At 47.4% G+C, this 25271-nt stretch overlaps 2 protein-coding genes and 1 non-coding gene across 3 annotated transcripts in view; 1 reads left to right on the top strand and 2 right to left on the bottom strand.

Annotated features, from left to right (window-relative positions):
- Window positions 1-4294: 4294 nt before the first annotated feature.
- Window positions 4295-17222, bottom strand: RS1 (retinoschisin 1). Its single transcript, XM_039714401.1, has 6 exons — window positions 17146-17222; window positions 9101-9126; window positions 8680-8785; window positions 5930-6071; window positions 5599-5794; window positions 4295-4498 (listed from the first exon to the last, which is right to left on the bottom strand). The coding sequence occupies exons 1-6, from the start codon at window positions 17195-17197 to the stop codon at window positions 4346-4348; spliced, it is 675 nt and encodes a 224-aa protein (XP_039570335.1). The 5' UTR covers window positions 17198-17222; the 3' UTR covers window positions 4295-4345.
- A 4555-nt stretch (window positions 17223-21777) lies between these two features.
- TRNAV-UAC lies at window positions 21778-21850 on the bottom strand. Its single transcript has one exon. It is a non-coding gene; the product is annotated as a tRNA-Val (tRNA).
- A 181-nt stretch (window positions 21851-22031) lies between these two features.
- Window positions 22032-25271, top strand: part of PPEF1 (protein phosphatase with EF-hand domain 1) — a 42015-nt gene continuing 38775 nt past the window's right edge. Inside the window, exon 1 of the mRNA XM_039714176.1 lies at window positions 22032-22123. The gene's annotated coding sequence lies outside the window, so the exon portion shown is untranslated. The remainder of the gene's footprint in view (window positions 22124-25271) is intronic.

The raw sequence follows: 25271 nt of genomic DNA, 5'->3' as shown, positions 1-25271 counted from the left end.
TGCAGCTTTAAAAAACTTTAAATATTTCCCTGCTAGTCTCTCGTTCTTTGGGGTAATTGTAAACAAACTGAGTAGGGACCACTTTTCCTGGGCCTCCCTTCTTTCCCTCTGAGCTCCAGCAAGACTTGCAGAAAGCCAGAACTTGCAGTCTGTGGATCCCTCTGAAACAGCTGCCTGATGGGTTGTGCAGCAACCACAGCCTTGGTGAGACCAGGCTGCTGCCAGTGGCTGCACTGAGCTGCGCCCATCACCTCCTCAAGAGAGAAACTTCCAGCCTGAGCCAATGGCTTCAACTTACACCAGGACGAGCAGCCCAGCATTTTTATATTTCCATCTAGAAATTGGGTTGAAATGCATTTCCTTGAGGTGCCCAGTGCTCTGCGGACTTGGCTTAACTCCTAAAACCTTACTTGGCTCTTACTCTTCCAACAATCTGTACTCCCTGAAGAGCCCCAGAAACTGGAGTGGTCATCTCCTTGAAGAGGCTGAGGGCCTCGATGTGGTATCTCCAGTGTAGTCAGTATTGAACCCAGATGGGATGGAGGGCAGAGTGGACATTTTTTGACATTTTTCTTTGGATGGAAGTGAAGAGATAATTCCTGCATGTTCCTGCATTCCATTAAGATAAAGGGGCTATTGACTTAAAAATGAAGTGGCTGGTCTGGAGGCCTGAGGCAGTGTCTGATCAGGGAACTTAAACTGGGTACAAACTTCTCAGCACCGTTTGTTCCCTCACTTCTCTCTATACATCCCATCCTAAAAATCCAGGTCATAAAGCTGAAAGCTGTTCTTGGTCCTACTTCCTATTTCAAACCCCTTGTGTTTTATGCAGCTGCGAAGCCATATATTGGTCTGCCTGTCTCTGCAGGTAAAGACCTGTAGGGTTGTTTAACATCTTTGTCAGTGGGATTGAGTGTGCTCTCACTATCCTATTGGGTGGTTGACACGCTGGAGGGAATGAAACCCATCCAGAGGGAGCTGAGCAGGCTTGAGAGCTGGGCCTGTGCAAACCTCATTGAAGGTCAACAAAGCCAAGTGCAAGATCCTGCATGTGGGTCAAGAAAGTCACAAGCAGAAATACAGATTGGAGGAGGAACAGATCAAGAGCACCCCTGAGGAGAAGGACTTGGGGCTGCTGGTGGATGAGAAGTTCAGCATGAGATGACAAGGTGCACCTCCAGCCCAGAAGGCCGATTGTATCCTGGAGTGTATCAAAAGCAGTGTGGGCAGCAGGGTCAGGGAGGGGATTCTCTCCCTCTGCTCTGCTCTAGTGGGACTCCACCTGGAGTGCTGTGCCCAGGTCTGGGGCTCCCAATGCAAGAAAGATGGGAACCTATTGGAGCATGTCCAGAGGAGGGTCACTAATATGTTCACAGGGCTGGCACACCTCTCCTATGAAAACAGGCTGAGAGATTTGGGCCTGGAAGAGAAGGCCCTGGTGAGACCTTACAGCACCTTCCAGTACCTACAGGAGGCTGCAATAGAGCTGGAGAGGGACTTTCTCAAGTGCATGCAGTTATAGGACAAGGGGGATTGACTCTAAGATAAAGGAGGGCAGATTTAGATTAGATATTAGGAGGAAATCCTTTACTGTGAGGGTGGTGAGGCACTGGGACAGAGTGCCCAGAGAAGCTGTGGACTCTTCATCCCTGGAGGTTTTCAAGACCAGGTTGGATGGGGCTCTGAGCAACCTGGTCTAGTGGAAGATGCTCCTGCCCATGGCAGGGAGACAGGAGCTAAATGATATTTAAAGTTCCTTCCAACCCAAACCATTCTGTGATTCCATGATTATGAGAAAAAGCTTTTGTGTTTATGCAGTTACACTTCAGCTGGTGCTGTCTCGCTTTCAAGATGGTCTCAGTCACACTGTTACTCCAACATGCTGAATTTATGCAGAAGTCAAATGCAATTCTAAAAGCATTTTAGGACCACTCAATTAATTAAGCCTCTCAGCACTCTTTATATAAGAGGCAGAGGTTAAGTGAATTTCTAGAGGTCAATTAGCAAGTGAGCTGCATAGTGAGGATCAGAACAGAAACTCCTGCTTTAGCAGGAGCCATTGCAAATCAGAAGTAAGTGCAAGTGGAGAGGTGAACTGCAGACAGAGGACAGGGCAAGGCAAGAGGCAAATGAACTGTGAAATGCACTGTGTTCCATCTTATGTATTACCATACATTTCAATCTAGGAAAAGGTCTAGTGATTTCTTTGGAGATGGGAGGCTGGAAGAGTGATAGCACAGGTCCTTTCTACCTAGAAAGTATTTTTTTCCTCCAAGGTTTTATTATATCCTCTCTGTAGGATCAGTCATGTGAAGATACATAATTTAGAGTGGTGCCTTGGTGTATAATGGTGTGTGGTCCATCCATTCAGGCTGTGCATTAAGCCTGCCAGCTCTTCCAAACCTCACAGGAGCTTCTGGCCTTTGCCATTGGGTGCATTTCCAAAACCAGACAACTGGAAAACCTTGGACTGTGCATAGGAGCTTGTCAGAGGCCAGTCACAGACAAGGCTTTACTAGCTACAGTCAAGCTTTGGGATGGTACAAATATTCACCAGCTTGTGCCCAGTTCATCCATCTGCCCCTCACAGCTACCCCTCCACTCCTCAGTCATGCAGGAAAACATCAGCCCCAGGGCTCCTTCCCCCACTACCATCCATCAGGACATGGAGCAGAGCTGCCTGTGCTGCTTTTAGGGCAGGCAGAGCTGTGTGTTAACATGTTTGCAACTGCATCCCAAGCCTGGAAATGCTTCAGCTTTCAGTGTTGGTGTTAGCAAGACAAGAGCTGTGATGGCTGCTGGGCAGCCCTTGTCTCCCTGGTGCTGGATGTGCAGTGCCTCCAGGGAGGCTCCAATACCGTGCTGGTCCCACAACCTGGCTGCTGAGGAAGTGCCTCGAGCTCAGTGGATCCTCTCAGCAGAGTTAGACTTGACTGATCAGCATTAAGGGAACCACACAGGGATTTCTTACTAAGAAAATGTGTCCCTAGACCAATTTGTGGATAGGCAAAAATCCCATCCATGGATGAGGAGGTGGGAGGGAAGCAAGAGAGTGCTGCTGTGTAGCAATTATCTCAGATGGGAATTGGTCTTTTTTTTACATCTCTGTAGACTTGGTACCTTGATACTGTTGGTTAGTGGAGCAGCTTTCAGACTTGCCAGAAGAGCTTATTTCCTTGAGACCTATTATTTATCTCTACATACAGGAATAAAACAAGGCAGAAATATCTGCTCTCACAAATGAATGTGATTAATTGCATAGCCATCCAAAAGCTTTTCTCAAGTTTTTGGTCACATCTCATTTGTTTTTAGTCATATCTGTGCTCCTGCCGTGTACACTGAGCATTCACCTCTCTGCCCACAGGGATAAGGAGAGGACAAGAGAGGCAGACAGGCTGCCTCAGTGCCACTGTCTTCATGCCTCTCCTCTCTTCCCTGAGACAATTCAGGTTCTGTTGCTGTGGGTCTTTGGGATGGATGCACAGATTGTTGGAAAATAGGGAAAAGGCCTCTGGTGCCTGCCAGGTTTGAGCTGCAGGTGTGTGGGAAAGCAAACCAAACCCTCCCTCATGTGAGCTGTGGGGGCTGCAGGTCCCACCTAGGCTGTGTTGGGCTGAGGCAGGGACAGGGACCTCAGTAACTGGGCTGTCACCTCAGGAAGATGGGTTCATTATCCACATGCCCCAAATTCCTTGGGTGCTAAACACCCACTGGAGATTGGGCCATGGAGATCAAAGTTAAGAAGAGCGAGTCCCTGTATCTGTGCCCAAACACCCACAGGGAGCAAAGTGCTGGGGTCCCCAAGATGTGCCAGTGCAAAAACAGAGAGATCAGAGAGAGGGTTTGTCCACCTGGTGCTCAAAGCACTGATGTCTGTCCCAAAAGCAGGCACAGCAGCTCAGGCCAGAGCGTTCCTGATACAGGTAAACATGAGGTGATTTGAGAGTGTGATATTCAGGTGGGGCCCTTGTACCAGGGACAGGCCAGGTGAGGCCCCAGCGCCATATCGGGGATGAGGGTGAGATGTCTGTCCTGGCATACAGCATACATCCTGAAGAGAATCCAAGCCCTGCCTGTGGGCCTCATCTGCACGTGTTCCAGTGTCCTCAGCACATTGTGATGATCATTTCCCCAAGCTGACACCCAGGGCCCAAAGCACCACACCTCAGAGGATCCAAGCCATGGCCCCGAACCTTCCTCTTCCCCAGTGCGTGTCCACAGCCCCCTCAGCTGCATCACCAGGCGTGGTGTGAAGTAACATTTTATTCAAGACAGCCCTTCCCTCGCAGGCCGCGGGAGAGGCGGCGGGGCAGGCAGACACCCACGAGCCCTCCGGGCACAGCGCTCAGCCGCACTTGCCCAGGCACTCGAGGAGCTCCATGCGGATGGCGATGCGCACGTGCCAGCCCAGCGGGATCAGGCGGATGAAGCGCGCCACGATGGGCGGCCGCAGCAGGTTCTGCACCGAGGACGAGCGGTCGGAGTTGCCATAGAAAACCTGTCGAGGGAGGGGTGGGTGGGTGGTTATGGGGCTGAAAATCCTGTCCCATGACTTTGGGGTGCCTGTGCAGAGCAGGGGAGGAGGAGGCTCCTTTCCCTCCACCCTCAGAACAAAAGACTTTAAAAATAGCCAGATTTAGGCAATTTTTGTCACACCGATTCAGTTTTCTTAGCAGGCCATTTCCCCCTATCAGTCCTGCACTTTTTATAGTTAGGCCAGAAAATCTCACCCCATTCTTTCTCATTTGCCTTCCTGTACCAAGGCACTGCTTGTTTGAAATGAGCATGATTGACTTTGGCTCTTTGAAGTTCATGAGCCAGGCTCCTACACAAGCCATTATAGATGAAAAAAAAAAATATGAGGGCCCTTTCCCCATTCCTTGGCCTGGATGTCACATCTGCTGCCATGACCTGTTTTTTTGCTGCCAGCCCCAGGGCTCCAGGAACTTCAGCAAAGCCAGCAGAGCCTCCTATGCTAGGACAGGGCCATTCCCATGGATGGGCATTGAGAATAGCTGGGAGGCAGCAGCTGTGGCATCCCCCAACCCAGCTGGACTGCACAGGCATCAGAGGCAACTCTGTAATATCTCCCCAGTACAATTTCTTGTTTCAAGTCAACCAGTAAGAAGTACAGCATGACAATGGTTTGGTGGGTTATGACTTAACTAGTTGCAGATTTTGTCTGAGGGGTTTTTCTGCACCACGATCACACACTATCCCTGGACATGGCAGTAAAAGAAATCCCTGTGCAGTGCCAAAGCATGGCTGGGGCTGTGTGGCCACAGCTGAGAAAGGGGTTTTATCATGGAGTTGCTGCCTCCTCTGCAATGCCAGTTAATGCCTCTGAGCTTAATCTGGACTCCAGTATGACCATTAGAAAACACAAATAATGTTTTTTGTCCTTCTGCACTGGTCACCATGACACACTCTCACCTCAGGGGGAACGGCCCCTCTGTGCTGCTCCCTGATGCAGAGTAAGCACCAAGACCCACCCTGCTGCTCCCACGGGATCCCCCTTTTGATGCACCTTTGTCTGGGACCTGTTGTCACCAAGCATGCCACCCTTCCACCAGTGGCCAAAGAGCAAATGTCACTGACCCGGTTGTTGCCGGTCTGGTCCTTGTAGTACACCCAGTTGAGGTTTTCGTCGGTGCGGTACTGCACGCTGTACTTGGTCATCCACTCGTCAGCGTCACAGCGCCCTTGTGTGAGGATCCCCGAAATCACCTTCACCTCCTTCAGGTCGATCTGCAGCCACTGTGCAGTGTCCTGGTACTTGGAGAGCCACGCACACCTGGGGGGACACCACCAGCCCCGCTCTGTCCTCCACCGTGCTCCCCCAGGCAGACCCTCCTGCTCCACACAGCCAGGGCTCCCCAGCCCCACACCCACAGCCCCAGGACCCCTCAGGGGGCATTTTTGAACTCACCCGAAGCCTTGGCCGTTGAGGCGGGCCTTGTTGGCTGTCCAGGAGGAGTACCAGCCCGTGTACTGCTCAGGGTTGGAGCAGCTGATCTGGTCTGGGGTGACGGCACCAGACTCAAAGCCCAGGGGCTTGTGGTAGGGACACTCTGCAGAACAAGGGGAAAAACACTTCAGGGACAAAAGTGGCTCTGTTTTCTAGGTGTGTTTGCACACATATTGTGAACACTTCCTGGGGTTTCATTGCTCTCTCTTCTCCCTCATTAGAATGCTGGGAATGCTCTTATCCCAGACCAGAACCTGCCCTGGGGCCACAGGGTCTTCATTTCTAACCTTCACTTGTGTTAACTTCTAACTCTTCTTTCTCTCCCAAACTTACTAAACTTGTTCTGACTGCAACATTTTGGGGGAAAGGTTTTATTCACATGTTGCAATCTGAATCTCCCTCTTGTAAGCATGTGGAAGAAGAGCCTGACTGGTTGCATCAACCTGGATCCAGCCTCCAGGCTGTCATATTTTTGCCTTGTGTAATGCTGGGCACTTATTTTCTTGCTGGGCTTTGCCTCCTTCTGGCCCTCCAATGACTGTCTTGATTTACAGCTCTACTTGCATGGCAAAATTGCTGAGCCAGCTCAGGTCATCCTTCCACAAGCACCCTCAGATCTGCATTTCTTTGCATCTGGAGGTGGCCTTGCCTTGTGGAAAACTTGCAGGTGCTCTGGTGCCAGTGAGGTGTCATGCTCAGCCCTGCTGAGGGATCATCCCTGGCTCAGGGATTTCCATCTCAGTTTTTGACTGCAGATCTTCAGGGTAACAATCCTGCCCCCACAACTGTCTTCTGCAATAGTGAGAAATTCAACATGACTACCACTGACTGCAAAACTACTGGAGAAAGAACTACTCCTCATTAAAACTTGCTGTGGTGGGTCACCACACAGTGCTCTGGAAGGCAAGACTTCAGTGAGGCTGAGCACCTGCATGCTCCCTGGACCTAGCTGCAGGGGTTTTTTTTGTTATCATCTTTTTTTTTAATGTGATCAGGTTATTATTGGGTATCAAGATACATAAAATGAAGGCACTCAAGTGTCATATAGGGATTGCCTAGGCAAACATCTATATCATGGGCAGCATTTTCTGATTTTGCAGCCTATGGAGCCTCTGGAGTCCCCAGAGGTAGTTCTGTCCCTTTCTCCAGTTTAGCATAGTCTGTTTCAGGGGTCTCAGCAAAAAAAGGAGCAAGCAAAGCTCTGTGCAGTTCACTTGTGGGTGAGAGGTTTCCTTGCCTTATCCATATCTGAACAACCACCATGGTGCCTCGTGTCACAACAAATTAACATGTGGGGAGCAGCAGTGGGTGCCCAGAGCCCAGCACGACTGTGGCCTCCCCAGTGCAACATCCCAGCACTGCAGCATGCAGTCGATGTCTCATTAGCAAGCTCTACTAGGTCAATATTGCACGCATCAATAGCTCATTAACATATCTTGCTCAGTTGGAACCTCATTAACATGTTTTTCCCCATGAAAACATATAGCCACTGTCCCACCTTCCTCCAGGCATGGAAACATCATGCTTTTCCACCACGTTAAAAGCCTTGCTCCCTTTGTGCAAGAGGGTGGCCCGTGTGTTTACAACTCGTCAGGCTTATCTCGAACACCACCCAACTTTACTTTTAGCAACACTAATCCACAGACCACACAACCGTAATGCAATTAGCAGGTCACCTTCTGGTGAGTCCATTTGTGCCATGCACAGGGACCTGCCAAAACAGATGCCTGGTGCCTGCCCAGCCAAAGCAGCTGAACCATTGAGCACAGTTACTGCCAAGCCAGAGAAAAGCCATGCAGTGTTTGTGAGGCTGGCTGCTCCCTTTGGCCGTGCCAGAGGCAGCTCTGCATGGCTGCTCTGCAAACTGTCCCTGGGCAGCAGGGAGTGCCAGGCCACACCACCCTGGCTGGGCTGGGCAAGGGGAATGCAAAGCCCCTCTCTGTGGACAGCAACAGCTGGAAGTTACAGTGGAAACATTCCTTATTCAGAAAAGCAAGGGAAATACTTTCACTACTCAGCTACATAATGCTAATGTGAGAAACACCCCCTCACACCTGGCCTGGCCAGGAAACCCAGCTCAGCTCCTTGCCCACATGTTCCTTGGCCATGAACAGATCAACAAAACCTGCCCCCTTCCCTTCCCTTCCCTTCCCTTCCCTTCCCTTCCCTTCCCTTCCCTTCCCTTCCCTTCCCTTCCCTTCCCTTCCCTTCCCTTCCCTTCCCTTCCCTTCCCTTCCCTTCCCTTCCCTTCCCTTCCCTTCCCTTCCCTTCCCTTCTTTAAAAACATGCTGCAAAGAAGGAATAAACTGTTTTTCTTGGTCCCTGGAGAGTCTAGAAGATTTCACAGGCTAAGCTGCAGCAAGGGAGAACGAGCCTACATGGTACAAAAGGTTTCCTACAGCAAATCCTACACATGGCAGTAGCTGCCCCAGCCAGTCTGGGGAAGCACCAGCACCAAGGGCTCCAGAGGAAGAAAGACAAATGCCCAGTGTCACTGGTCAGCATGGGCCAGCCCAGGTGACCTCCCAAGGCCCAGGCATGGGGGCTGCCTCTGCCTGATGGTGCAGGGTCATCCCTTCACCTCACAGTGGTTCAGCTCCACCAACCCCATCAGCAGCTGGATTTGGAATGTGCCAGCTCTGCAATGCCAGGAGCAAAGGGGAAGCTGCTGAAGGGCACCAGACAAACACAGCTGAAGGGTCCCTCTGTACCTGGCATGCACTCTAAGCCATTAGTCCCGCTGGACCACACCGAGTTAGGGCCTCCCTGGCAATCGCATTTGCAAGCCTTGCTGTGCCACAGCTCCAGTCTCTCATCCTAAAGGAAAGGTAAAAAAAAATAATTAATCTACATAGTCATCAACAATAGTGTCACGAGGCCAAATCTGAATTCTGAACCTTAGACAAATGCTTGTGCCTGTCTGGACTGCTGCACCTTGTCTGAGACCCTTTCCTGTTGCCAGCTCAACGTGCAGCACAGAACGACTTGGATTCCCTTGGCTTCAGAGGTCAGAGCATGTGCCTGAGCTTGAAGGCCCAGGTGCCAACCCTCCTTCTGTCCCAAAGCACCAGGGCTGGGCAGTGTCAGACCCCCAGCATTTACCTGGCAGCTGAACTATCCAGAGAGACTTACCTCTCCTGGGGAGAGGGCCATCACAGCTGGGGAGTGGGCATGGAGGGAAGAAGAGAGAGACAGAGAGAGAAATATCAGAAACAAAGATGCTGTAAGCAAACATCAGGAAATACAATCAGCATTTACTCCTGAGATAGAGACAAATAAATAGAGGAAGGACTGATTAATCTACCACATTTTCCCAAGCTGATTGCCAGGAGCAGGCAAGAGAACATGGGCAGGAGCAGGGCACTGCGTGTGCTCATGTCTGTGCCACTCCTCCATAGGGTTTTCCTTCAGATGCCTTTGGCATCTCCTCTTCCTGATCAGATACACCTGAATCACCCTGAGGCAAACACATGCTGGACCTCTCAGTCTCTGCTCCATAGGGTTTTCCTTCAGATGCCTTTGGCATCTCTTCTTCCTGATCAGATACACCTGAGGCAAACACATGCTGGACTCGGTTTTACAGCTAGTTTTGCTCATATGCATTTTTCTGTCTTTCTGCTCCACACTTTTCCTGTCACATTTTCCCCTTTAAATGTTTAAGCTGATGAGCTTGAAGGGTCAAATCCTAGCCTGGTGCCACTGCAGATCCCAAACATCTTTGGAGGACACAGGGTATCTCACAAGGTGCTTGGTCTGAGATCATTCCCTCTGGATGTGATGGAGAAAAAAGAAATGTAAATAAGCCTTCCTAATCTGTTTTACAGACAAGACTATACCTTTTTTCCTTTCTTAGGGAAAACCAGTAATTGTGGCTGTGGAGGAAGAGACTGCTATTTTTGCAACACCTGACCTGTTTTATCTCCTGCCTCTTACTGAGCAATGGCTTTTTTATGAGGCTTTTTCCTTACTGAAAAGGCTCTTCTTGCTTCACAGTGAAGTCCAAAGTAGAGTATGTTAACAGCTTTTAGACTGGTGGAATATTTCTCAAAGAGCTATGAAAAAAAAAATTTAAAACAATAATCCCATGACTGCTGATAACTCATCAACACAAGTCAAATGTCAAATATCAGGTTTTCAGAGATGTAGGGAATCTACAAGCTAGTAAGGAAAAAGTGGTTGAGCAGGTAAAAGCTTGCATGCAGTAGCTGTGAGAAACCTGCCATCTCCAGAAGTACTGTGAATACGAAAAGACTATTTTTTTTCACCAAATGAATTAGACTCTGAATTATTCACTGAAATCTAGTTATGATTTATTCATTCATACACTGTCACTTTGCTGAGCCTAGGAAGCTGCAGCTAATGCTGGGAATTTACATTCTACATGACTTTACCAAGTTTCATCTCAAAAGACTCACAAACACAGAGCAATTATAATCAGCTGAAATATAAACTATATACAAAGCTCTGTTTATTACTGAAATGCAACTGCTCCTTGGGTGTGAAAATGAGTCTAAATGTATCAAGAGTCTAAAAGAAAGACCTTCAAAAGCAAAATGATAAATTTTTAAAGATTCCTTTCTCTAACACAGAGATGGTGTCCTGTGCTTCAGTGTCCCAGAGTAGCATTTCTGGCATCAGGAACTTACCACATTAACCCACAGCACTGGCCCTGGCAGAAGAAGTGAATGCCAGTCTACAATAAAAAGTTGTGACTTCTAGTCAGGCTGAAGAGGGAGGCAGGGATCACCCAGAGCCCAGCATGCTCAGGAGGAAAACACGCTTGGACATCTCCAGACATCTTGGAAAGCACAGGCTGGGGACCCCACACAGCAGTGCACTACACCTGTCCCAGCACCAATGTTACCAAGCCAACCCTGGGATCCACTGAGCAATCAGAAAACCAAGGCAGAGGGCAAACTCAGAGCCAGCCCTGTGCTGTGACACATGGGGCAAAGAGGTCTGACTTAAACCTGTGTGAAGGTGATTTAAGTTAATGCTGTCTGTCAATACAAGAGAAACCAGGATTTTATCACTTACCAAAACTGGACATATTTGCCAATAAAAGTAATGCAGTGCCTGCCTCTACTGCCTGCCCTGTGCTGTTTGATGCCAGTGCAGGAGAGGCATTGGTACCTGGAGCAGGAGATCCAGGCTGGCAGGTGTCTCTCCTGCCCCCCTGGCCCACAGAGTGGTGTCCTTCCCAAGCAGGACAGGTGCCCTGCTCCAGGAGCACCAGCTGCAAGGGCTTCCTTACCCTGACATCTGGGGTGGCTTCCCAGCCATCACAGCCTGCTGTGTGTTCCCATTGCCCAGCAATTCCTGGCTTTCAGGGCTACAGGCTTGGCTCCTTCCATCTGCTAAACTACTTGATTTTCATCTTTAAGAAGATTTATTTTTGCAGAAAAAAACTTTTGTGGGTTTTTTGGTTTTTTTTTTTTTGGTTTTTTTTTTTTTTTTTTTTTTGTTTTTGGGGGTTTTTTTTTTTTTTTTTTTTTTGTTTGGTTTGGTTTGGTTTGGTTTTGGTTTTGTTTTCTCTTACGGTGGTTTAATGCACTTTAGTCTGGAAAAGGGGTTGGAAAAGGCTTCTTCTGGATCATGGAGTCCAGCCATTAACCTAAGGAAGTTATGTTCCATGACTGCAATGTGGTGAGGCGTGTTCTTAAGCACTGCATGCCTGGGGTGGGGAAGGGGGATATGAGTTACCAGGATGTAGTAGGATATTGCTTTGTGACCATGCTGAGCCCTTCAACAGGCCTCCTGAGTCCCTCCATTTTGAGAGCCAAGATCAAAATTGAATCTGCCATTGACACATGCAGCTGGAAACTCAACAGGGTGAGTGAAACAACAGGCAAAAAAGGAATAGATTGCAGGTGGGTGGGTGGGTGTATGGTAGCAACAATTCAAGCACCCAGAATAAATCCTCCTGCCCAGGTGACCCAGCATTTTGTGGGTGGCTGCACTCAGCCAGTGGTGCCTGCTCCTGAGCTGCGAGAGTGGCTTTGAGGGGTTTTAGCCTCATCTGCTAGGGGACACCACTGAAAATCAAGCAAGGGTGTGAATTTCAAGCGGGAAGGCCCTTTTTAAAATGCAATGTTTTATTGGGTCAGTCCCACAGCACACAGCAGTGCAAAGGCAGTGCCAAGGCACAGGTGCTGGCATGCTGCCCCTGTGGCTGTCCAAGCCTCCTCCACTCCTCACTGCATAACTTGCTGATTTAAACCCCTCAAACAGGAGTTCAGCTTCCTCTTTTTCAGCTTGGAGAGGTGAACTGCTAAGGGCTCACTCCCAAAGGGGCTCAGCCACCCAACCACGGTACAGGGGAGCAGCAGGCTTGGTGTGGGGTGAGCGTAGCAGTGGATGGCCAAATGCCCTGCCTGGGCAGTGCAGCCTGATAACCCCTGGCCATGGGAGAGGAAAGCAAATGAAAGATGCCCTTGTGCCTGCAGCTGGCCACAAAACATAGTAATTGATATATTGGTGTGTTTGCAGCTGTGACAGGCCCTGTCCTACAAAGGAAATGAAGAGGAAAGCTGGCTGCCAATAGTCTAAAAATGTGATGGGCAGTATGCTTTTATAGCAAGCGTGTTTGCCTTCAAGGAAGGTTACAAAGATAATTGGTAATTGTAGGTCAGACAGAACCAATTGCTGCAATTCAAGGGAGAGTCATAAGGCCTGCACAGCTGCCAGGGGCTGTTGTTTTAAAAGCACAGGACTGACAAAAACCCCAAAACATTAAAAAGGAAAGAGCTCTATTTACTGCCCCCCAGGACCTTCAGCAAACCATGAGTTCAGTGAAATAAATTATTATCTGTGTTTGTGGAAGGCAGAGAGATAAGGCATGTGCATTTCCTGTCCCTTCATCCCACCCTGCAGTGCTGTGTGTCCAGAGCACTGCCATGCACAAATGCTGTCCCATAGCACGGGATTTAGGGACCAGGGCTTGGGACAAGATCCAGGGCATGATTTTGTGCCAGGGAACCTGTGCTGGTGAGGCTGGGCTGGAGCCCAGGTCCTGAGATGTCTCCACTTGGCACCTGCTGCTCAGCAGGATGAAGGGCAGTGGTACTCCAGGAACTGGTCCAGGTTTGGGGCAGAGACAAAAGAGCTGGCAGAGGTAGCCCTGGGGTGCCAGGATGGGGTTTCCTGAGGTGGAAGTTGGATAAAGCAGCAGCCACAGCTTAGGGCTAATTTGGCAAAATGGGAAATCAATAGCAAGGAAACCCAGCTGCTGGCATTTCAATGACAGGAACAGGTAACTGTGCTTCTCAGAAAAATTGTAATCATTAGGAATGTGGTTAAACAAGAGAAAGAAAGGAAGATAAGTGTGGGCAGAAGTAACACTGCCAAGGGCTGTGTTCAATACAGTAACTCTGAGGAATCATATTCACTATCCTGACCATAAAGTCAAAAAGCAAGTCATCTTTTAGTGTAGGAATTAAAGACAGGTATACAAGCATGAGACAGTACATGATAAATATGAAAAAAGGAAATAAAATATAACACAGAATAAATGTCAGTCACTCAATTTACTGGAATAAGTTCACACAAACTTATTACAGGAAAAGTATGTGGAAAATATTAATCTCTTTATTTATTTACTTTATTATATAGGTGTCCTAGAAGTTTCAGCTGGAAAATAGTTGATTTTTTGTCTCATCTCTGTAAGCAACGCCTCAGTTTAATGGTGCTCAGAGAGGTAAAGTTATTTTCTCTCCTCCCAGAGGAGAGCAATGCCCCCATGATGCAGCAGTGCTTTCTGGGCACAGTGGCTCCTTTTGCACACACAGTCACCTTTTCCCTTCTGCACCTGTGGGTTATGGGGTAGAGGAAAGAAAAATATCTTAACCCCCGCAGAAAAATAAGGGCTGGAGCTCCAGAATAGCCCCAAAAAGTCACAAAAATTAAAGACATGGCTGGAATGGGTAGCACTGGTTTTATCATGCTTTCTGAAAGTCCCTCTTTTCCCTGAGCACCGCATCAGCCAGCATCAGGAAGCAGAGTTAGGTAACAGCCTGTAAGCAATAGAGGGTCAAAACACTGAAAAAAGCATTGCAGCGCCTCTGTGCCCATTGGGTGCTCGTTTGTACCTCGCTGTATTATTAACTTCGGCTATTTTTACCTGCCAGCCCCGAAAATCGTGCCAGGCAGCTGAGGTGACTCACATCAGGTTGCGCCAGCCTCTGTAAGAAGGTGGATTTCGGGAAGCTGCCACTCTGGTGGTGCTCTCCCCATCTCTCCTTGCCCTGTGCCAGAGGCAGCGGTGCCAGGGCCCTGTGGCCGGTCCCCAGGTCCCCTTGGCAGGCACAGCCCCCCTGCCCAACCCTTCCTGATGGCTTTTGTCGATTTTCCCCCGGGCCTTTTTCCATGGCCACGCTCGGCAGGCTCCACGGGAGCCGGTGTTGTGCAAAGGGCATTTTCATCTCTAAAAATCGGGGGTTGTGCCAGCAGGCAGGGACCTCCGGGACACCCGCAGGTCTGTGCCCACCCAAAGACAGCCCAGCCAGGCTGGCCTGGGCACGGCACGGTGCCCACCCAGGGACTGCAGCCCTGAAGCCGCCGGGCGGAATGCTCAGCCTGTTCTCCTGCAGGTGACACTGCGGCCCCAGCAGCACCGACACATTTTCTTTATCTGAATGATTTTCATCAGGTTTTCCTTTTCATTAATTTTTATTGTGGTTCATTTACTATTTACTGGTATTTGTTTGAAGGCAATAAAAAAAAACATATTTAAGTAATCACAATTGCACCTATTTAAAATTTATATTAATTTCCCTTTTTCCATAATGTTTCCACCAAATTTTATGTTGTGACGATATTTGAAAAAACCTAAATTAATTTTTAAAATAATCCACCTTTCCTCCCTTTTTTCTTAAGAAATATATAATTAATTATCTTTTTTCCCCAAAGCGCTCCTTAGAAATGTTCAGCATTTTCTGACCTTATTGACATGTTTATTCCTTCCTGCTTGAAACTACGCCGAACATCGCCTGCATAGTAATTTCATTACACAAATTGATTACGCCAAAGGGCAGCTGTACTAAAAATGTTATTTACTGTGATGCAAAAAGCATGTTTGAGCCCTTAATTTTTTTTTTTTTTGGGGGGGGGGGCGGGGGGGGGGGCAGGTGGGGAAGATTCTTGTTTTAAGGGGTTTTTTGTGTGTGTGTGCTTTGTTTTATTGGGTTTTTTGTTTTGTTTTTGTTTTTGTTTTTGTTTTTGTTTTTGTTTTTTTGTGGTGGTGTTGTTGTTGTTGTTGTTGTTGTCGTTGTTGTTTTTGGGGGCTTTTTTTGGTTTTTTTCAGTGAAGCTGCAAAAACCAGAGGTGAAAAAAGAGAAATGCGCAGCTGCCGCAGGAGCCCTCCTGCTGCACTGTTTTATTGGGTTTTTTGTTTTGTTTTTGTTTTTGTTGGGTTTTTTTTTTTGTGGTGGTGTGTTGTTGTTGTTGTTGTCGTTGTTGTTTTTGGGGGCTTTTTTTGGTTTTTTTCAGTGAAGCTGCAAAAACCAGAGGTGAAAAAAGAGAAATGCGCAGCTGCCGCAGGAGCCCTCCTGCTGCACCATATGCTGCCCTGCCCTGCCCTGCCCTGTCCCCAGCCAGCACAAGGCCACAAGGCCAGCCGAGGCTCCTCTAAGCCCCTCGCTCTGCCAGGGAAAATCAGCTAAGCAGCTTACGGTGGCATCAGCGCACGTAGCTGCGAGCGCTGACCCAGCGGAGAGGGGACAGGCAGAGTGTGAGGGGCACCGGGGCTGCCCTTTGTACCCACGACAGGACACTTAGACCGCGAAGCAGGGAAAACCAGTAAATTTAAAAATACAATAAATTAAGAAAATAAATTAAATACCAAAGGAGTGATGCCTGGAAAGTGATCTTGCAACTTATTTTTCACTGCAGGCTCTCCAAAAATATCCTGATGTGTGGGTGTCTATTAAAAGCAAGCTGTGTCTGGAATTCAGAGCAAGGTATATGAACTTATTCCAAGGACTAATTGCAGTTATGCCACCCATAAGGAAAAAAATGCTGGAGTCTGTAAAAAATCACTCTTCCTAGGCGCTCAGGCACCAGTAGCCTTCCCAAGTGAAACAAAGGAGAGGAAGATAAGGTATGAGGAGAATGTACAAATATTTGCTGGGAGATTAGCAGAAAGACCTATTAATTAGGCAGAGCTGGGTACGGCCAAACATAACAAGATGAAATTAAGGTATGGCTAGTTGAGGAGCACTTCTTTTCCTACCCATGAAATTTGGTAGAGTAAAACATTCAACAGAAACACAGAAAGAGAGAAAAAAGACATACCAAAGCACTGGGAATTCAACACCCACATGAGAAAAGTTGGGCTGTCTGATTAATCTGTTCCTCACCCTGACAGATCATACTTGATTCACACATTCATGTCGGTAGACACTGCCCACCTCTTACCAAGAGCAACCCTCAGCCTCATTTAAGAAAAAAGTAGCTTTGCCATTGGCTTTGATGAAGCCAGAAATTTAAATATGAACCAGGAAATGATCTCCTTGTTCTCCACAACTGGGTGAATTAAAATGGAAGGAGTTGTCACACTAAATTTTCTGTCTCCTTCTAGCTTACCTACTTTTGTTGAACATGAGGAAGCCTCAAAATTGATAAATACCTTTCCCATTTTCTAGACTTATGAATTGCTTTTTGTTCTAAAAGTATCTTTGGAAGTCTTTTCCAGGCCAAAATACCTTGAAAGGCCTTAAAAAAAGGGCAATCTTCATCAGCAATGTCTTGCTGCTAAGAAAATGATCAGTTTTTGATTAATCAAGAGTTTTGATTAATGAAGGACCAGTCTTTCATGTTATACTGCACCTCATTTTTCAAATCAGCATTATTATTTACACACTGGCTCAGCTGCACTACAATTTTCTTTGCAAATTCATATTTTGACAAATTATATGGCAAATTTTTTACACTGCAATTATTTTTTTGAAACAGAGTTTTACTACTGAATATTCATAGAGCTGTAAGAATGCTGCTCACTCATGTACATAAATTACACATCTCCTCCACATTTTGCCTTTCCCCGAATTATTATGTTTCCATGAGAATGTAGAGAAGAGCTTGCTCTGTACCCCACAGCCCCTGGCAGAAGAAAGCATGGCTGAAACAGGAAACACAAAGAGGAATATTTGAAAGTGCCTCTCAGGAGGCAAAGTGCATACCTTTGTACCAGAAAAGAAGAGACAGCAGGACGCGCCCCATCTTGTACTCCATCTTTTCCTTCCTCTGTTGTGAGCAGCTCCTCAGTGCACTGCTTGGCTTGATGGGAAGGCATGAGATTAACTTAAGCGTTGCCTAAGCACCTTACTCTCCTCCATTCCCATGATTTTATCAAGCACCATCAAGCCAACCACACACTTGTTACTGTCAAACTCCATCCTAGAGGCTGTGCCATCTGTAATGGTTTTTAAAAGGCAACAAGTACTGAGGTACTGACACTCTGCGTGTGAATCTGATTGTACATGCAGACATATGTCCAAATAAACCAGGATATACCTATGTATAAACCACATACACACCCTACAGAGATGCAGATGCCTAATGCTCATAGAAGATGTATAGTATATATTGTATGTTGTATATAGCATGTATTCATTATCTTCCACCCCAATTATTTACCTCTACACTAGCAATGTCTTTCCTAGCAATAGTCATGTGTAGAAATCTGCCCTGGCCTTACTGCTCTTCCAGTCACCTAATTGCACAGGGCTGAAAACTGCAATTAGCAGATCAAACCAAAATAGTGTTTTTCAGTTGTTTACTTGCTAGGCTGCAAAAATCTCTAACCAAAAATGTAAACCTCTCTTTGCTACTTTTCTACTTAAGTATTCTCTCAACCAGCCTACACCAAAGATTTGATTTTAGAATGATTGATTCAAGATAAAAATAGACTGCTAGTGATCCCAGTGGATCTTGCACCTGTTCCTCCAATCTCTGTTGATTATATGAAATTAGCAGTGAATTTTTAATGGAGGTTTTTGAAAGCAATTGCTTCAGAAGCAGCTTGCTTTGTTGCAAGAGATCTCAGATTGTATGCACTGGGAATAGATTAAGGCACTGCTTTGATCACATAAGCTGAAGTTGAGTTAAGCCAGCCGTGTCTCTACTCTTCTGGTTTATATTCATTTTAAAATGCTGTGCAAAGAAGGATGCTGGGTTTTCAAAAACAGTCCCTTGGGTAGGATTCATTTCACTTGCCTTTGGACACCCACAAATTTGGAATGCCCTGTAAAATTTGATGTCAGGTACAGCATCCCACTGCAGTCTCACCTCCAGCATCAGCACACCCCAGACTCACCAGCGTATGTGACATGGACGGGAGGAGTCTCCCACCAAGGATCTCACTGCTCTGCTCAGCCTGAAGGAGTTTAACCTCCTCAGCCCAACACTTTTCCCGCTTTACCCCACCTCCATGGAGAGGGGGTTGTCACACCTTGGCCACTCTGCTTCGTGGACCTGGGACAGCTCATCCCAGGCCCCAGGAAGGAGATAATTTTTCTAAGGGCACAGGGCTGCTCCTAATTTTTTTGCCAGAGGCCTCATGCACATATGCTGTTCCTGTCCTGGGGCAGGGGAACCCACCAGAAGGTCCAGCCAGGAATTAAAGAAATATGAGGCTCACTGAGGGTACAAGGGCAGCTCTGGGCATCTGAGGCAGTGCAGCATCTCACTTTAGGCTCTACACATATCCTCTTTATATTGTTCAGTCTAAAATGGGCTGCCACAGAGACAGAGATTTTCAGAGCTGCTGAAGACACTCAGATATCTATTCCATCTCTGCATTGCTGAGCAGTTGGTGTCTAAATCTCGTGGGTTTGAAAATCCCAGCTTAAAAATCCCTAAATACCTTCATCCACATATCTCTTGGAAAACCAGATCTGAGCTTCAGCCTCTCACCTTATGGTCTCATAAGGACAGGTCACATGGAAGGAGAGCTACTCACACAAAGAGAAATTACCTACCATGTTTTAAAGAAAAGCCAAGCCAAATTCTCTCCCATCATCACATGCAGTTTTAAATCAGCTTGGTTTATGGTCAACCCCACCCTTCAAATACATTTTGATTTTGTGTAAGAAATACACAGTAGCTCAGGGAACGTGTTCAGAAACAGCACAGCTCTTATCAAAGAACATTCCGTCCAAAGGGATACTCTTCAGACTGGTGGCTGCCCAGTTGTAAAACTCCCTCCACACAGAAGGAAAGGCAGCCTTTGTTTTAAAAAATGGTCTATAGCATTCAAAAAACCAAACTGTTTCACATGAAGATTAGAAGAGCATTTAAATTAAAGTCTCTATATAAATAGTATGGCAGTTCAGACAGTCTATGTCTAATGGTGTTGATAGTCCATCATTTTAATAACTATAAACAGCAAAACCATGCTGCCACTGCAGAAAAGCATTACCAAATGAATAATGTGATTAATTCCTAGCAAGCACAGAAGTATTTTCAGGTACAGAAGGCAGAAAAAGTTTAATGGCCAGTACATAACACAGCACCAGAAATGGCTACATTTGCCCTGTATAAAAAAGAAAAATACAGTTTCAAAAAGGATAAAGATTAGTCTAGCACTGATTACAAAACAAAACTGAGACTAGTACAAATGGCCCAAATTAAGACAGTTTGGTAACATTCCAACTGCTATGTAAAACAGGAATTGTCTGGGCAGGTTCACTCTTTTGTCCATACATAGACATGTAGCTCATGTCCCATTGGCCCTAAGACATTTTGCAATGTTTTCATAGCCCTCAGAAGTCTTGGTGTGTTTTTTTCTGCCAGATTTTGGGAAAAAACATAGAGATCACCCTGCACCATGGAGATGCTTTTAGTCTGACTGGCAGCACGTGTGTGTGACCTCAGAGGGGAACCAGGAGGCAAAAGCACTCCTGTGTGAGAGAGAAGTGGAACTCCACGTAGCAGTGGCACGTTTCTCCCCAAGCCAGAGTGCCAGACGGCTCAGTCGGAGCAGCACGCTCGGATCCATGTGTCTGGGGATGCACACGACGAGCAGTGTCTCAGCAAAAAGTGTGTGACTGGCACACTTTTGTTTTAGCACAGTAAGGGAACGTACAAAGCACACATACATGTGTGTGTGAACCACGGACATCTCTCAGAAGCAGATACTGATGTGTGGAGAGGGCAAGACTGTCGATGCTTTTAGAGCATGAGTCAGGAGCTGGATCCCCTTCAAATGGATGGAGCTGCAGTGGTCTACACACACTCAAGACAGGCTCTCAGAATAAAACATTCCTTTTACAAGTCTGAAGTGTGAGCTTAAGTCATCTTCTGAAAAGGAGACTTTTTCCTAAATGTAAGAAAACATGAGGCAGATAATTACCCAGTGCTGACCACCAGGCCCAGGCCCTGTAACTCATGCACTTAGGGGTGCTGTGGCTGCCAGCAGCAGGGTAGGCACCATGGAATCATCATTCCTGTCAGATGGGATGTACCTACACCAAAGGTTTACATATCCTACATCAGCTTTGAGCCTGTATTCTGGAAGCAGCCAGTCTGTGGATAATAGTTTACCCCTGAGGGGGACCACATTGCTTTGGCTCCACCTCCTGTGGGCTGTGCACACACTGCTAAACAAATAGGCAGAGAAAAGCCAGACCTGAGTACTTCTGCACTTTCAGGTTGTGGGATGCACAGGCTCTTAGCATCAGTATGGTGTTAATGTCACAACTTTAGCATGCCAGGTCTCACTATGGGAAAAAAGCTCTTGCAACCTGGCCCAGTTATCCCTGCACTGGTCTGCAATCTCTAACTGCAGCTTGCCCATACCCCAGAGTGTTTGTTTAGTGAGAACAAGCACTAACAAAGGTTAATAGTTTTCTCCATATGACGATGATTAAGGTACGTTTCTTAATAAGTCTCTGATTAAAGTAAGTTAAGCCAATTTTTTCTCTTTAATCTTTAAGATAGGTAAATCACACCCTCCCACTCTGATCCTTGAAAGATACTCAAGAGCTGATTCCAGGTCAGTGGAGCTCAGGGACTCTTCTCCTCCTCCTGCAGAGAAGTCTTAGCCCCAGCACTCGACAGGGCTCCCACGCACAGACAGATGCAGTGCCAGCACCCATGCCCAGAGGTTACCCTTTTCTAAAGCCTCGCACGTGCAAAATGAGACAACATGTTATAATTTTAAAATTAAATTGCTCCGAGGCACGTTGAGATGGCTCTTTCTTTCCCAGTTAATAAAAACGACAGGCACAGCACAGGGGAAAACAAGCATGGAGTTAACTGTGCTTGCTAGATGTGCGCTGTGAAAACCGCCGGCCTTTCCCAGGGCCCGAACACCTCTCCGAACAGAGAGATGAAAGGACCCGTGTCCCAGGGTGTCCCGGTGAGAAGCCTTGGGGACACATGGGGCTGCAGAGTCCGCACTGCCTTTGTTCCTCGCGGATTGGGAGCAGGCACAGGCTGCTGCTGCTGCTTCCCCGCACTGCCTCTGCTCCCTGCGGTCCCCTGGGTGCCCCTCTGAGGGACCATGGTCAGCTGTGGGGGTTCCTCTCCGCGCCGGCAGGGAAAGCTCCTCTGGCAGGCGGGCATTCCCTGCCCAGGCTGCAGCCTGTGGAAGTGACCCCGTGTGACAGGGTTTCTCTTGAGGCGCCTTTCTGCTCCCCTGCAAACTGCTCCGCCTCTGCCGCACGCAGGGCCCGCGCCCTCTTTAACTGCTTACGAGGTTCCCCATCTTTTGGAGGAAACAGCTAAACCGAAACTCACCGCGTTAAAAGAAATTAGGAAAAAATCAGCGCTAGGCAAGAAAAAAAAAAAAAAGAGTCATGCTTTGGCGCTGGTTCCACTGGGGCTCGAACCCAGGACCTTCTGCGTGTAAAGCAGACGTGATAACCACTACACTATGGAACCGCCGCGTACACTGCCTCTTACAGCAGTACCCCTATCGACGACATTCTGGCCACACCTCTGCAGGACTGATGACGGAAGCCTGGTATTTTCTCTTTAATTGCTGGTTGATTAAAAACAAATGTAGTAGTTCAAAATTACCCTAATGCGTTTTCTGCCCTTCTGATCGCTACAGAGCGGCAGTGACGCGGGTAAATCAGCTCCCGGTGAGGCTCCTGTGCCGCTGCGTGCTGCGGACAGCGGCGGGCCCCGCTCTGCCCGGCCGCACAGGAGCAGGTAACGACCCTGGGGCGTGCGGGCCGTGCTGCAGGGAGCGCTCCCTAGCTCGGCATGTATTCGGCACACGCATACCAAACGTGTTCGCTAATGTTTGCCTTCGGCCCGTGTGCTCCCAAGGCCCCGCTTCGGGAAAGGCCGGCAGCCTTCCTGCGCATCCCGCTGCTCCTGGCAAATGCTTGGCTGCTCTGTTCGCCCCGAGCTGGGCTGGAATGTCACGTCAGGTTGGCCCAAGTGCGGGAAGGGCGGCCTGAGCTCAGGGAGAGCTGCAGCAGCACCGAGGGAGCCGCGCGGATTCCCTCTAAACTGGCCACGGGAAGCGCCTCGCTGCTTACTGCAGGGCACTCCAGCTCTCTTCTCAGCGCGGGAGGGACGTGTGGGAGATTTCCTCGGCACATGAGGCTGTTTAAAACACAAAAGGCAGCGAGAGGCAGGAGCGCCCGGCTCTTTCCAAACCCGGGAGAGGACGGAGAGCTCTCCTGCCGTGTGTGGCCGCCCGGGGCCGGCTCTTTCCAATGCCCGGGAGAGGACGGAGAGCTCTCCTGGGCCGGCTCTTTCCAATGCCCGGGAGAGGACGGAGAGCTCTCCTGGGCCGGCTCTTTCCAATCCCGGGAGAGGACGGAGAGCTCTCCTGCCGTGTGTGGCCGCCCGGGGCCGGCTCCCGCCGGCAGGGGGCGCCCCGCGCTCGCCCACCGCCTCAGGCCCCGCTCGGCTCTGGGGCCTGTGCGGGGAACGCCTCCGTGAGTGGTGCTTTGGGTGTCCATCCATCCATCTATCCATCCATTCATGGACCTTCTTGTCACCCCTTACACCCCACAATAATCGCCGTCTTGTCTCTGTTATGTTTTACCCGCTTTTTTACACTGCTTCCACTACCTGAACCCTCACCACACTGTGCCTCGCCTCACGTCTCAAAGGGTGTGGCTTGTAGGAGCACAAATTAAAGCACCTGTATTGTGTTTACAGGTCAAAAGTCACAAATAGAAATTATTATTTGGAATATAAAAGGTAAGTTTGGGAGTTTTCAGAAGTGTGGTGCTTGTAAGCAAAACAGGTATTATTTGTGGCTAAATAGCATAGTTGACATGACTTTTGCAATTATTAATATTTTGCTGAAGCAGCAGATTTAACAAAGCAGATTTAACAGCAGATTTAACAAAGTAGAAAATATTTCATTAAAAGCAGTTTAATAAGCATGAGATGAAAATAGAGATGAAGACAATTATTTCCATAGACTTGATGACCCCTTACCCTGTATGTGTTGCATTTATTAGTTGGCAGATTCCATTCTTTAAAAAACAATTTAAAATATTTTTCAAATCCTTTTACGTACTGATCGTTAGTGTGGGAGTCAAATCTGTGTGCTGTCCTGACCTGGAGAGCCTGATTTGACCTGGAGAGCCTGATTTAAAGGCTTTACCCCTTTGGCAAAGAGACAGCCTGATAGGCCTGAGGCACCAGGATGTAGGGTTTGCACAGCTTCTGGTTCACCAGACCAACAAAATGCACATCAGGCTTTTGTTAGGCAATTCTTTTGCCCATTTCTTTTTTCCTCATGCTGCTTTACTGAGATCTGTCAAACCCTGAGTGCTGTAGATAGATAGCTATCATTTCTATAAGCTCTAAGTGGAGGTTGAAGCAAACGTCAGGGAGGTAGAGCTGTGCAAATTAGGTCATTAGTCATTGCTTCCCAGAATAATCTGCATTCATCTGATAATTTGGGAAACTTTCTTTAAAAAAAAATTGTTCCCATTTTTTTGCAGAGGGTATCCTGATGGTTTCATAGTGTTCTGGTCTAGTTTCTCAGTCTTCAGGAGCTTTGAGGCGTACTACTGCCTTTCTTTCCCATTTCTGATTTGGTGTGCTTTTTGCCAAGGATGCTAGTTTTGATGTCTTTTATTCACCTTCTCACCCAGAATTGTCAGTGGAGGAACATTTCTTTTTGTGTTCACACAAATTAACCTACTTTTTCTAATGTGTGAGCACAGATTTCTGTCATCTCACTGACTGAGTCAGAGTTTAAATTTGTTCTGGACATTAATTTCTCCAATTTTTTCTATTTTTTTTTTCTTTCTGTCTCCAGGCATCCAAGTTTCTGTCATCTCACTGACTGAGTCAGAGTTTAAATTTGTTCTGGACATTAATTTTTCCATTTTTTCTATTTTTTTTCCTTTCTGTCTCCAGGCATCTGAGTTTTTCAGTCAGGGACTTTTTCCCTGGCTGGTACTTTAAAATACTTTGCTAGGTCATATAAAAATACTTTAAGCTTGGTAGGGCAAGAGGAGGGAAACCATGGTCAGAGCTTAGAAGGAGCACATTCCCTTCGACTATGATTACCTTCATCCTTTTTGAAAAATATCGGTTACATCACTTTGTAGTGGGTGCTTCTGAGAAATAAGCCTGAAGCAGAATTTGAATTATGCATGTGGAATGCCTGCATGAAGACTTCTCAGGAGGTTAATGTTTCTAAAGTATTTGGAAAACAGAATATAGTGCTATTACATCAAGAAGGGCTGCTTTTAGAGGGATGCCCTGATTTCTACACTAGCACCATGACTGGGCTTTTTCTTATCATGCTAGACTGCTCCATCATATATTGTCAGAGGTTTTGGCCTACTTTCTCTTGCAGCTGTTGATGCTAAAAGTCTATTCAGCATATTAAGTGTGTGTGTGATACAGGACTGCGGAGCAAAAAAGCAGTAGTATGTGTGACCTTGTTGATGGGACTGGTATGTTCTCTTTGCCCTTTGTAGAGAGGAAAATGGTGTTGTCTCCTTGGACTTGAACGGGAAAGGTTAATTTGGAAAGGACATTTGTGTTTCCTCAAGTTGCATGTTATTGTGATCCCCACAAGTAACTGGAGAGGTGGCTCAGTCCAGCAACACTGACTCTTTATCAGGTTGCTTGGTCATGTCAGATCACTGAGGCAGAGGACAAGAAGAGAAACAAAAGAAAACATGTCCTAAAGAACCTAACTGCTAAGGTTATCCCTCTCCCACTGCTCTTGGATGAAATGTTTCTGATGGATTTATTGGCAATTGGAGCAAACCTCTCATTATGCAGAGAACTTGGTAAATGCCAATAGAGATGAACTTATCAGGTACAGTAAATGTTTATAAATAATGTGTATCCCAAGAGTACAGTGGAA

Source organism: Passer montanus, unplaced genomic scaffold (assembly GCF_014805655.1).
Source record: "Passer montanus isolate IOZ18808 unplaced genomic scaffold, ASM1480565v1 scaffold3, whole genome shotgun sequence".
NCBI lineage: Eukaryota > Metazoa > Chordata > Aves > Passeriformes > Passeridae > Passer > Passer montanus.
This window is presented reverse-complemented; position numbering and strand designations above follow the sequence as displayed.

Excerpts from the sequence above, each read along its gene's own strand:
- RS1 (XM_039714401.1), bottom strand. The coding sequence starts at position 17,197 with ATGGAGTACAAGATGGGGCGCGTCCTGCTGTCTCTTCTTTTCTGGTAC. Across the intron at positions 8,786-9,100 it reads TGGCCCTCTCCCCAGGAGAG|GATGAGAGACTGGAGCTGTG; the intron begins GTAAGTCTCTCT and ends CCTTTCCTTTAG. Across the intron at positions 4,499-5,598 it reads ACCAGACCGGCAACAACCGG|GTTTTCTATGGCAACTCCGA; the intron begins GTCAGTGACATT and ends CTCCCTCGACAG.